At 59.2% G+C, this 13,149-nt stretch overlaps 1 protein-coding gene across 2 annotated transcripts; it reads left to right on the top strand.

Annotated features, from left to right (window-relative positions):
- Positions 1-3,099: 3,099 nt before the first annotated feature.
- On the top strand, positions 3,100-11,775 carry SCN1B (sodium voltage-gated channel beta subunit 1). 2 transcript variants are annotated; one of them, XM_042969092.1, is made up of 6 exons: positions 3,100-3,252; positions 4,985-5,151; positions 5,932-6,172; positions 10,542-10,683; positions 11,021-11,092; positions 11,180-11,775. In XM_042969092.1, the coding sequence occupies exons 1-5, from the start codon at positions 3,213-3,215 to the stop codon at positions 11,085-11,087; spliced, it is 657 nt and encodes a 218-aa protein (XP_042825026.1). In that variant the 5' UTR covers positions 3,100-3,212; the 3' UTR covers positions 11,088-11,092; positions 11,180-11,775. The 2 variants fall into 2 exon arrangements, with proteins under 2 accessions (XP_042825026.1, XP_042825027.1); XM_042969093.1 differs by having other exon boundaries at positions 11,021-11,097.
- The last annotated feature ends 1,374 nt before the right edge of the window (positions 11,776-13,149 follow it).

Genomic DNA, 13,149 nt, shown 5'->3' with positions numbered 1-13,149 from the left:
TGTGGCTGTGCCTGTGAGGTCCCTGGGAGCGGGTGGGAGCCTCCCATTGCACTAGAAGGGCGGGGGGCGGGGGTTGGTCCATTTTCTGGGGCCTAAGTCACCGACACGATCTGGGATTCTCTAGCATCTTCCACAAGCCTTGTGTCATCAGAGTCCAGTGCCAGGCTGTGAGGACAGAGTCAGGCGCCTGGAGGCCCGAGTTCAAGTTCTACTCCTAATTTTTAGCAGTCATGTAACATGGAGCGGGGTCAAGCCCTCTGAGCTTTGGTCTCCCCTTTTGTGCAATGGGCATAAGAGTGGCACCTGTCTCCCAGCGTTCTTGGAAGTGACTAGTTCTCCAACTTGAGCTGCACCAGAATCTCCTGGAGGCTTATTGAAAGAGTGCCAGAGCCCACGCGCAGTTTCTGAGCCCGCAGATCTGGGGTGAGCTGAGGGTCTGCACTGCCAGCAAGTTCCCAGGGATGCTCATGGTGCTTGTTCAGGGACTTTGCTTTGCGAGCCACAACTACTACAATAGTCGAGTTCATAAACGTGGCCGCTTACAACAGGGCCTGGCTCAGGAAGTTTCCAATAATGTTACTCATCGTGGAAGAATTGGGGGGAGAAAAAAGTAAGTCCTGTAGGAAGCACCAAGTGTGCACCAGGCTCCATGCCAGGGTCTGGTGTTCCTTTAAGTCTCCCGGCGACTCCATATGAGACACAGACGGATAGTTACATGACTGAGGCCACTCTGCAGAAGACGAGGGCTGCAGGCCCAGTCCATGGTGTCTCCACATTTAGATGCAAGGTCCTACCCCTGCGGGACCCCACAACAGCCTGTCCAGGTTGAGGCTATCTGGACCTCTAACCTACCAATGAAGAAATGGGCTTAGAGGCAAAGTCTCTGGTCCAGGTAGAACCCAGGCCTGTCTCACACAGCCCTGTTCTGGTTCCATAGTGAGGGGTAAGGAGAGACCTTTGACATGTCACACACAGCCTGTAAGAAAGTTCTTGATGGAGGGCTTGAGGGAGAGGACTGGAGGAAGGGTTGGATGGAGGCAGGAGGGGCCGTAAGTGGCAAAGGGCAGAGCCAGGCTCTCCTCTAACTATGTGATCGTGGCAGGTTACCCACCCACTGTGGGCCTCAGTTTACCATACCTGTTAATTAGGAATAATGGTAATACCCATCATGTGGGAAGAATTTCAGTTCCTATTAGTAAAGTGCTTAGAATAGCACCAAGCCCATAGTAGGTGCTCAGTGGACACCGGCTTATAGGGCTGTGAGTAGATGACCCTGCCCAGTGCCTAAGGCCTGTCCTCACTGCCTCTCTGCCTGTCACGGGCTGCCAGAGGGAGGGCTCGGAACGGCAAGAGAGTTATTTTCTGCAGAGGAATCTCACAGCCCAGGAGGCGTTGGCACAGAGGCCCAGACCACAAAGGTGCCCAGTGTCCCTGGCTTCCTGTTCCTCTGCCCTGAGCCTGCCCCATATCCTTGTTCCTCTTCCTCTGCAGGACTGGGTCAGGGGGATTCTGGAACTTCACCCCACCCAAAACCAGAGGCCAGGACCTGAGCAGCCAGCCAAAAGTCTCACTCCCACCCTGGTCCTGACAGCCCAGAGCTCCCACCCCCAACCTCTCCATTTGGCAGAACCTACTAAAAGGACAAACCACCCACCATTGCTGGGGCAGGATTCCAGATCCTTCCACTTGAGGCTAGCTACATGACCCTAGGCAAGGGTGTGAGCCACTCTCAGCCTCCATTTCTTCCGTAAAATGGGGATAATAGTAGAACTTACTGCCAATGTTGGGAGGTAGAAATGGGTCCAGCATACGCGAAGGGCTAGAGCTTTGGCATATATTTCTTCATTTGATGAATATTTATTGAGCACCTATAATGTGCCAGGCACAGTTCTGGTGCTGGAAATACAGTGGTGCCCAGGACAGTGCCCTCACCTGGGGGGGATCTTGTATCCCAGGGTTGAAGGGGGTGAAAGGAAGATCTAAATAAAGGAAGAGAAAAATGTCAGGTAGTGACAACTGCGGTCAAGTAAGGGACAGGGGAGGCAGTTTCCTGGGAATGGACAGAAGACCTGAGGAAGGTGACGTTGGAGCCAGGAGCTGCTGGAGAAGAGGGAGTGAGCCTTTTGGTTACCAGGGGGAAGAGCAGAGGCAGAGCAGACAGAGGGAAGAGCAAAGAGGGCAAAGGCCCTGAGGCAGGAATAAGTTTGTTGTGTTGGGAACAGCAGCAGGGGCCTGGGCAGGGGACTGAGCCGCGGGAGGCGCGTGTGGGTGAATGACATCAGAGACCAAGGTACCCCCTGTAACACTGTACCCCCAAACCCCCAGAGAAGCCTCTGTGGTGTAGATCCGGCATGGCCCTCCCTCCCTCCCTCCTGCTTGGGTGGAGTCTGAAGTATTCTCGTGGCCCTAGCATGACACCCCCCACCTCACACCCACTTGGGTTCCTGCACAGTGACCCCTCAGGTCCAGATGCCAGGGATCTGAGAGGGAGGTCACTTGGAGGTCCCAGCCAAGTCCCCCTCCGTCCCAGGAGGATGACCTCCATAAATTGAAGTCGGAAGCCTTGCCCCTCAAACGCCCTCTAAGCCCTCCTGGGACTCTGGGGGTGACCTTTTCCAGACTCCGAAGCCGGGGGTCCCCAGCGTCGGGAAGGGTAGGGGACACCCGGGCCATCCGCCCATGCCCAGAAGCCGCGGTCCCTGCGCCACCGGGAGAGGCCGGTGCGGCGGGCGCCTCCCGGGCCGCTGCGGCAAAGGCTGGGCGGCCGCGCCCTCCCCCCGCGGTGATTCATCCCGCCCCCTCCCGCTCCCTCCTCCCTCCCCAGGCCGCCGCCGCCGCCGCCGCCGCCGCTGCAGTGCGCAGGAGACCGCGGCCCGCGCCTCAGCGCGCCCGAGCCGGAGCCGGGCCGGGGTCGGTGCACCTGGCGAATGCGCCCGGCCGCGCGCGCCAGCGCAGGAGCCCGAGGAGCGGCCGCCGCCCGCGCGGCGGGGATGCCCGGACGCCGGGCCCCGGGGCTGGGCCCCCGGCGGTAACCGGAGCGGGGGGGCCGCGCCCCCCCTCCGCCCCCCCCCCCCCCTTGCCGGTCCCAGAGCCGCAGCTGCTGCGCCCGCGCGCTCCCGGGGACATTCTAACCGCCGCCCGGGCCCGCTGCCTCTTGCCCCGCTATTAATACCGGCGGCCCGGGAGGGGGGCGCAGCGCGCGCAGCGCAGCCATGGGGACACTGTTGGCCTTGGTGGTCGGCGCGGCGCTGGGTGAGTGCGCGGTGGCTTGGGGGGGGGGGGGGCGGCGGAGGGCACAGCCCGGGCAGCGGCCCGGCGGCGGTGTTCGCGCGCGGGACCCGGGACGGCGGGGCGAGGGCCGCCCCCGGCCCATTCCCCGGCGCGGCTAAGTCCGCTTCCGAAGTTGTGAGCGCCGAGCGCCGGGCGCGGGGCGGGGGAGGGCGGTGGAGGTGCGGGTGGGCGAGAGAGGGCGGGGGCCGGGCTGGCACAGCTCGGCGGCTGCGGGCGCCCAGCCGGGGGCGAGGAAACGCGGAGTCAGCTGCTCTCGGAGCCCCGCAGGCTGCAATGTGACACCCACAGCCGCGGGAGGGGGTGGGGGAAGGCGGCGCCCGGAGACTGGGACGGGGGAGACCGAGACACAGGGAGAGATGGGGACGGAAGGAAAGGCGCGAGAGACACAGCCACTCGGAGTACTCGGGCTTGCTCCGCGGAGACTGGGGATCGGGAGTAAGGGGGGAGACGGAGCCCGAGAGGGATGTAGAGGGTGCCAGAGAGAGGCCGAGAAGCGAGTTAGAAATCGGAGCGCTGGAGAGAGAAACTTGAGAGAGGCAGGGCCAGACGGAGACACAGGTAGACACAGGAAGAGACGGGGTGTAAAAGAGGCAGGGAAAGGTGGAGAGACCGACCGGAAGAGGCTGTCTGAGTCTGGAAAGAGGACACAAAGCCGTGGGCCCTCCAGAGAGACTCCCTAAGAGATATGAAGTAGGGGAGACAGACACAGAGGTGCGTAAGGAGTTGGAGAGAGACGGAAGAGGAGGAGGACAAGAAGTTCCCAGGATTCCTAGACGAAGACACTCAGGGGGAAAACAAACGAACAAACAACAGAACACCCAGAGCTAGAGCTGGAGAGGCATAGCATTCGCTGATGAGTGTTGGGCCTTGGGAAGGGGGTGGCAGGTAAGAATGTGGAGGAGGCACCCAAAGGGACTGGAATCCAGTGCGGACGCAAAGTCCCTGAGGCTGCAAAGAGCTCAGTGAGTTTTGAGAAGCTGACAGGAGGTGGGACAGGAGTCGGGAGGTGAGGAGCCTTGGGGGCAGAGGGGCCAGGAGACGGAAGTTGGGTAGGGAGTGGATGACACCAGAACTTGGGGACCTGGGGAACAGGGCTGGAGCGCAGGTCGGCCCTGCTTCCAGTGCCCACCTAGCCCCCCGAGGCCTTGCCTTCTCCTGGCTCCCTGTCTGGGGCTGACTGGTTTTGCAGAGGAGGAATTGTAGAAAAGACTCTGCCACCTTGAACTTCTAACCCATCTGGAATTCTAGTCCCACCACCTAAACGCTGCAGCACCCTGGGCAAGTGGATTTCTTAAGAAGGGCTACTTGGGTGGCTACTTGGGTTAGAGAGCAAAGACTCGAAGTTCCTGACCACAGTGACAGCCCTATTTTGCTAAGGGGTTGGGGGGGGGGAGCTTCCTGTGTGGCAGGCCCCCTGCTGGGGCCTTACCTAACTCACGGAATCGGCCCAGCAACGCCCAGAAGCAGAGACGATGGTTTCCCTCCCCTCACAGAGGGAAACTGAGGCCACAGATCCTGAGAGACTCGCCAAGGGGACACGGCAAGTGGCAGGGCCAGGCTTAGTGTCTGGGTCTGTCCATTCATAATGTTATTGAGGGGAAACAGATGGTCTCCGAGAGCCAACAACCAGTGAGCCTGGCACTGCCTAGGGCGATGGGTGGCCCTGCGCGACCTGAGCCTGCTGTCCCCGCAGTGTCCTCAGCCTGGGGGGGCTGTGTGGAGGTGGACTCGGAGACGGAGGCCGTGTACGGGATGACCTTCAAAATCCTGTGCATCTCCTGCAAGCGCCGTAGCGAGACCACCGCCGAGACCTTCACCGAGTGGACCTTCCGCCAGAAGGGCACGGAGGAGTTTGTCAAGGTGTGCGGGCGCACGGCTGCGGGAGGGTGGGCATTTGTGTGGGGGTTGGTGGCGGGCAGGGGCCAGGGGCCAGGAGGGGGTGGCTTGTCTGTTTTCAATAACGTGCCACTATCGGTGGCCTGGATTCGAACTCCGGCTCCCCCAGTGACCAGCTGGTGACCTTGGGCAAGGCGCTGAGCTTCTCTGAGCCTCAGTTCCCTCCTCTGGAAAGATGGGAGGGTGATGGTCTCTAGCTCCGAGGTTTGTGTGAGGGTCCGCGTGGCTGTTGCTCCTGGGACACGGGTGGCACAGAGTGAGTGTCGTTGGAACTATTTAGTGCCAGCAAGAATGTCTCAGGCAGTCATTATGGAAGAGAAGCAGAACTTTTTTGGCCTCCTTTGTGTTACACGTATTTTGAATGACAAACGACGGGGCGCCTGCTGGAGAGCTGGGGTCTGCAGCAGCTGAGATGGGACCCCTCTGTCCCTGCCTGAGGAGTGTGCCTGGTGGCCGGGAAGAACTTTAGAGAATGAAGGCCAGGAAGGCGGAAGGGGGGGTGGGGGGTACTCCGGAGGACGCCTGAGGAATATGTGTGTGTGCGTGTGTGTGCGTGTCAGCTCCAGGGCCACACTCGGCGTTGGGGGCGGGCCGGGGCCTGATCCTAGCCTCCCCTGCGCCCTCCCTGCCTGAGGTCACGGTGCCCGCGTGTGTGTCCACTGACTGTCTGAGTGTCAGGGCAAGGGACAGAATAGTCTGGGTAGGGGGCCGGGCGCAGGCAGTGACCGGCCCTGCCGCCCCCAGATCCTGCGCTATGAGAACGAGGTGCTGCAGCTGGAGGAGGACGAGCGTTTCGAGGGCCGCGTGGTGTGGAACGGCAGCCGGGGCACCAAGGACCTGCAGGACCTGTCCATCTTCATCACCAACGTCACCTACAACCACTCGGGCGACTACGAGTGCCACGTCTACCGGCTGCTCTTCTTTGAGAACTACGAGCACAACACCAGCGTCGTCAAAAAGATCCACCTTGAGGTGGTGGACAAAGGTGAGTCAGACCCTGCCTCCCCCCCTCACCCCTGTTGCCCACTGGCAGCCAGATGGCGGGACAGATGGCAGGTAGGGGACAGGCTGGCTCCACGCCTGGGCCAGGCAAACGCCCACGGCGGCGGGGGGAGCCGCACCTCCTTCCCCAGCCCCAGCTCTGGCTTCCATTTCCTTTCAACCCCAGGCAAGGGCCACGGCAGGCCCCTCCTCTGGACGTTCCGGGTGCCAAACTCTGCCACCTGTGCTGTGCCTTCCCCTCTCTGAGGAAGGGTTGTCCTGTAGGATGCAGGTCGATAATGGTATCCACCTCCCAGGGCGTTGTCTGAACTGTTCTATGGGGAGGTGTGCTGGGTGTCAGCTGCCCCCGTGCCTGGCCCGCAGCGGGGCCTCAGCAGTGGGGATGACAGTGGAGGTTCTGACTGTCGGAGAGCCTCAGCCCCTCCTCCCTTTGTGACCGTGAGGGAAGAGATAAGAGTGTGTCCCTTGGAGCAGAGCTCCTTAAATTCTGCTGTGTACGTGGACCTGCTGGGAGTCTTGCTAATGTGTAGACTCCGACCCAGCAGGCCTGGGGTGGGGGCTCAGGCCACATGTCTAACGAGCTCTCAGCAAAGCCGACGCTGCAGGTCTGGGGCCACACTGAACAGCAAGGATGCAAGGTGTTTTTGAACATTTCATCATTTTGGCTCCAGCTGCCTTGGATCCCTTCTCTGAACCATCTTCTGATGGGTGTAAACTGGAATTTTCCAGGGCACAGTGGCCCATTGGCTTAGAGTCAGGAAGATATCCCAGAACTTGAGCCACCCGAGAGCCATGGCAAGTACGTCCCGTGGGGCCCACGGCGCACGCGCATTGTCACGGGGACCGTGCATCGTCCTTCCTTTCCCCCAGGGGGGTGCCAGCCTCAGAGCCTACGTGCAGTCCCTCATTGAACCCTCCCACCCACCCTCCTTGCTAGGGGCTCTTACTACTCCCCCCACTTTACAGATGGGAAACCCCGGGCTCAGGGAGGTCGAGATCACAGAGCTGGGACCCGGATTTGAACCCAACTAAGCGTGTGTGACTGCCGTTTCTGTTCTTGGCATGATTCATTACACTCTGCTGTCAGCCAGAGCCTGTGGGTTTCTTTTGATAATTAGCATTTTTACGCTTGTTATCAAAGCGATCCCGCAGGATTCAACACAGGAGACGTGTCGGAGCTACTCGCTGGTGTAGGTCACGATGCTGGGTGGGTGGCCACCCACGGATGTAGAAGATGGAGCCCCGCCCGAGGGAGTGGCTGTAGCAAGAACGCCCCCAAACACTGTAGCTGAACAAAATCTGTGTCAGTCTTGTCTCCTGAATCAGCGCCGAGGCCAGGGGTCAGGAGGGCAGGGAGGCTCCATGATACCGTTCAGGCAGCCGGGTTTCTTCCATCCTGTGGCTTGGCCCTTGCTCGGGATGCTGTCCGCACCTGCGAGGGGGAGGCGGGGGTCAGGTGCGCCCACGTCCCAGCAGAGCCTCTTTTAAACATTATGTACCATATTCTCCTCCCCACCAGAGCCGGTGTTCTTAACAATTACCATAGGCAGAGCTATGCTGTTTTCCCAGAGTCTGTGGTTTCTTCATTATCCAACAGGCTCTAGTGTTTTTTATCCACCGTATTAAAGTATTTCGTATTACTATATACTATACTCTTTAACATTACCAAACATACAACAATGTTTTCATCATAATCCATCATACAAGAGTATTTTTAACATTACCCACCATGCTGTAGTACTTTAAATTAATCATATTGTAGTATTTTAAAATTTTACTCGTTATGCTATAATAGAGTCGGCATTACCCAGCATACTGTAGTATTTTTAACACTACTCATCCCACCACAGTATGTCTTTCATTACCCATTATATTGCATTGTTAGTATTGCTGGCCATACCATATTTTTTCTTTTTTTTCTTTTTTAATTTTTAAAAAATTTTTAAAGTTTATTTATTGAGAGAGAGAGAGAGCACATAAGGGAGGGACAAAGAGAGAGGGAGAGAGAGAATCCCAAGCAGGCTCCACACCATCAGTGCAGAGCCCAATGCAGGGCTCGAACTCACAAACCTCGAGATCATAACCTGAGCTAAAATCAGGAGTCGGAGGCTCAACCGACTGGGCCACCCAGGCACCTACCATATTCTTTTTTTGTTATAATCCACAATCGTACTGCATTCTCAACATGACCCATCAGCCAATACCGCCTCCTGGTAATAGCCCCAAGGAGGGTTTTCCAAGGGGTCATTTCCAGAGGAGGGCCCGTGGGTGCTGGTGGTGGGACCTTTGCCGAGCTGGCAGAGCTGCAGGAGACCAGAGAAGCACCCGGGAATCCCCCCACCAGGAGTGGAGCCAGCAAACAGGGACCAGAGGGCTAATTCTATTTTGGACATACCCAGCACGGGTGGAGAATGTCTTGAGGTAGAGCAGCGTCTGAGGCGAGGGAGAAACCCGGCATGCACAGATGCGGGCGGGGGCCTCAGACCTGGGGGCTTCTACTGGGGGCAGGCAGGTGAAGCTTTTAGAAGACTTGGGGGGTTTTGAAGAAATCGGAGTTCTCCCCAGGCAAGGTGCCTATTACCCTCTGCCCCAGTTCCTCATCTGTGAAGTGGGGGAACCACAGTCCTACCTCCTGGGATGTCTATACGGCTTGATGGGAACTGCACTTGATATACAGCAGCCTTTACCAAGTCTTTCTTCGGCTGTAGTAGTTCCCAGGGCAGATAAGAGCCCAGACCCTGCAGCTGCTAACGCTTGGGGTTGAATCCTGGCTCCGAGTCCAACCCTGGCTGTGCCTCCTTGCCTAGCACCGTCCACTTTCTGAGCCTCAGTGTCCTTGTCTGGAAAATGGGTTACAGAGCCGTGCCTGTCGCTGTCCTAATCTGATTGGGAGGGCAGGAGACACCAGATTACCTAAATCCGTTTGGGCACTGAGTTCCAGGAGCAGGGATGAGAACCCGATGGTGTAAGCTTTATCCAACATATATCCAACTCAGTGTGCTTCCTGAGGTCAGCTGACATGGGAAGCCAGAACTCTCTCTATCCTTAGGGTGTTTCAAAGACTCAGAGAGATGCCCAGATAAGGAACTTAGCACAGAGCCTGGCTGAAAGTGTGCATTCACCATATGAGATACACTCGTATCTTTTGAATGAATGAATGAATGAACGAAAGGACCAACGAACGAATGATGGGTGGAACCCTTTCCCCAGCTCCTTCCGGCAGAGAGGCAGGGGAGAAGCATCCAGCCCGCACCCTCCCTCACTCTGGCCCAGAAAGCATCGGTGCCATCTGCACCGGTTGGAGCAGCAGAAAGTGCCCACGGACAGGGGAGGAAAGACCATGTGAGGACAGGGGGGAAATGAGGTCCCGGCCATCAGGAAGGAAAGGCCCGGGGATACGGACTGGACACCCGTGAAATCCGGCCGATGACGCCACAGTGGCCTCCACCTCTAGTTCCCTGGCTGAACGCATCCCCCTCATAGTTTAAATTTAGGCTCAATGAAAGGAAGCTGGCAATGGCAAGAGGCAGTGCCGTGGAAAGGATAGAAGGTTTCCGGAAAATGTCAGTGAATAGCCAACATTTAGGCAGTGCTGACTGGGAGCACATCCAAGCGTGTGCTTGGATTTTAAGCGTGTACTTAATACAGATATTAACTTGTTTTCTCTTCCCAGCCACCCTGAGGGAAGGCATGAGTCTCATCATCTCCGTTTCACAGAGGGGGAATTGAGGCCCAGAGAGGTGGAGTCATTTACCTAAGGTCACACAGCTAATAAGAGGCAGAGGCAGGATCTGAACCCTGGCAGTCTGCCCCCAGAGCCCCCACTCTTAGTAGTAATAGTATTAATAATAGTAAGCATTTATTGAATGCTATCTATAGGTTAAGCACTGTTCTAAGGATTTTTGAAGCGGACTTATTTTTACAGCACTCCCAAGAAGGAGCTATTGTCATTATCAGCTTCTCACAGATGGAGAAACTCACACCCAGAGAGGATGAGTCACTTGCCCAAGGTTACACAGCTGGCAAGTGGCAGAGCCGGGACTTGAACCTGAGCCTTCTGGTTGCAAAGCCACGGCTCTTGGGCACCTACGGTCACCTGAATGACACAGGTGCCCCCTCAAGCCACACAGGGAGGCAGGGTGAGGGGGACCTCAAGGCCCACCTGAGGCTGGTTATTAAGAATCACGGTAACGATGACGACTCTAGGGAAGCTACATGGTCCTATTTGCAGACCAGGCCCAGAGAGGCCAAGCCACTTGCTCAGGCTCACACAGCAGGCTTGGGGCGCCTCAGGCTGTCATGCCTCCTGAGCCTAGCCTTGACTGCCACCTAACCCTGCCTGGCACTTGCAGCCAACAGAGACATGGCATCCATCGTGTCGGAGATCATGATGTATGTGCTCATCGTGGTGTTGACCATATGGCTCGTGGCAGAGATGGTTTATTGCTACAAGAAGATCGCCGCGGCCACGGAGGCTGCTGCACAAGAGAATGCGTGAGTGGGGTCGGTAGGGAGGGGGGTCAGGCGACCCAGACCCGGGCTTCCCCGAGAGGGATGTTTGTTGTCAGAGATGGATAGGGTCAGGTCCCAGCCCCTTCCCCTCCCAGGACCCGGGAGTCTGGACCCCCAGACTCCTCCTCCCTCAGACTCAGGACTCCGGGCCCCAGCCTGGACTTCTTGTGGATCCTGGGAGCCCAGCCTGCAGTCTCCTCCTCTCTCTAGCTCCAGAGCCCTGTACACCTGGGGCGGAGACCCCAACCCGCCTCAGTTTCCTGGGGGTGGGCCAGACTGATGATGGGGGTCGCTGTACATCTGGCCTTTGCCCCCACAGCTCGGAATACCTGGCCATCACCTCAGAAAGCAAAGAGAACTGTACGGGCGTCCAGGTGGCCGAATAGCCCTGGTAAGGTAGGTGGGTGGGCAGGGACCGCAGCGCCCGGGAGGGTGTCGCCCACTAGGTCCCTGATACCTGTCTCTCCCTCACCTTTAGGCCCTGGGCTCCACCTCAAGGAAGAGCCAGCCCTAAATGGGGAACATCTGGGCACAGCCTGCCCCCAGTGGGGGCTGGCCATTCCCGGGCCTCCACGAGCCTCAGAGTCCTGCCAACGGAGCCGCCAGGGTGGGAGGGGGCAGGGGGCTTGGCTCACACCCCCAATCCAGCCTACTTCCTCCTGCTCCATTGCCCACCCACGCCATGCATGATGGGTAAAGCAATACTGCCGCTGCCCCCACCCCTGCTTCTGCTGCCTGTTTGGGAGGGGGGGCGGTGAGGTGGGGGCAGCGGCTCCGCACCCCTCCTTCTTGCTGATTTGCACACACTGGCCGCTTCAGATGCACACTACTGGGGCCCAGCCCCTCCCTGCCCCAGCCCCCACCCGGTGGGGGGTCGTGATGGGCTGGCACGGTTTGGGGCAGGGGGTTCTGGGGCCCACCCCGACCCCCAGCAACATTTCCCCTCCTTCCTCTGGCTGGACCTGGGGTCCCCTCTCCCTGTGATGCACTCTTGCCCCGGCCCAACCCTGCCCTCTCTCACCAGCCTTGGATCGCGGCCACTTAGAAAGGGGCCCGTTCAGCCTCGTCTCTCTTCACACAAGTAGTTTTGTTCATGAAATAAAGATTCTTGGACTTGATTCATAGTCTTTCTCGTGAGCCCCATCACCCTCTACACCCCTCAAATCCCAAAGCCTCAGTTCTCCTGGGGAGCCGCCCTCCCGGGGAAGGCAGTGGGACCTCTCTGCGCATGTTCAGGGGTAAGGATGAGGAAGAAGCCGGTGGGTGGGTCTCGCCCTCCCCGGGGACAGCCACTTAGTACTTGACTAGTTGGGGTTGGGGGGTCACTAGCTCAATGGGGACCGTGAGTGGTATGGGAGGGTGGGGGAGGGCAGAGGGGAGCCCTGGGTAGGGCAGGGGGCAGCAGGGCAGGGAAGGTGCTCTGGAGAGAAGAGAGGGAATGCAGCCGTCTCTTCCCAGCAGTGTGGGTCTCTGCTGTGATGGGAGCTGGGGAGAGGGAGAGGGAGATGAGGGGCTGGGCAGCAGCGGGGCCCCGCCAGCACGACCCCCTGTGAGAGGCTGTGGCTCTGAGTGGAGCCAGTGTGTGGGGTGAGCAGCTGTGGTCTGTGTTTGGGTGCATGGCTGTCCACAAGCAGGTGTCTGATGGTGACCTTTGGGTGTCTGGGTGTTTATCTGGCCCTGGGGTCTGACGTGGATCGCTCTTGGCTGCTGGCGGGACAGTGTGTATCTGCCTGTGGACACTTCCGGCCGCTTGGCCTGGGCCTCAGCACTCAGTGCTGCCTTTTCCGGGCCAAGCCCCCCATCCCCCCTGTGTAGGACTTCCAGGTTCCAGAGGTCACTGCTGCAGGCAGCAGGGAAGCTGCCAAAGCAAACCAGCCCCCGTGACTTGTAGGAAGGCAGCTGGGGGGGAGGGGGCGGGGGCCAGGGCTGGGGCAGGGACCCGGACTGCCTTGTTCAGGAGCTGCACATGGGGGGCAGGAAATGGCAGGGGCAGTGGCAGGCTTGGGGCTGGGCAGGAGGTGCTAGAGGAAGCAGGGGAGGACAGGGAGGGAGTTAGGCCTGAGCTGGGGCAAGGTGGGGGGGGGGGCGGGGCGGGTAGGGCGGGGGCTGGGCCAGAGGCAGGGGCAGAGGCAGGGGCAGGGTGGGCTTGGGGCAGCCGGGGCCCTCTGTCTGGTTGCCTCCAGTTCAAAGGCCCATCCTTCAGTCCTTGCAGGCACCCCCTCAGCCCCACCCCCCACCCCCGGCCTGCTCTGTCTGTCTGCCCAACCCCCCCCCTTCCATGTCCCCTCAGACTGGCACACCTGGGCCCCCTCCAGGCCGGAAGGAGGCGATGCGGGGGCAGGCCGGCCAGGTCCAGCCCCTGCAAACCCTGCCCCACCAGCCAGGTGGCCTCCAGCGTTGCCGATCCCTCCGCCCTGCCCCTCCCCGCCCCTTCCCCCGCCTCTGGCC

Source organism: Panthera tigris, chromosome E2 (assembly GCF_018350195.1).
Source record: "Panthera tigris isolate Pti1 chromosome E2, P.tigris_Pti1_mat1.1, whole genome shotgun sequence".
NCBI lineage: Eukaryota > Metazoa > Chordata > Mammalia > Carnivora > Felidae > Panthera > Panthera tigris.
This window is presented reverse-complemented; position numbering and strand designations above follow the sequence as displayed.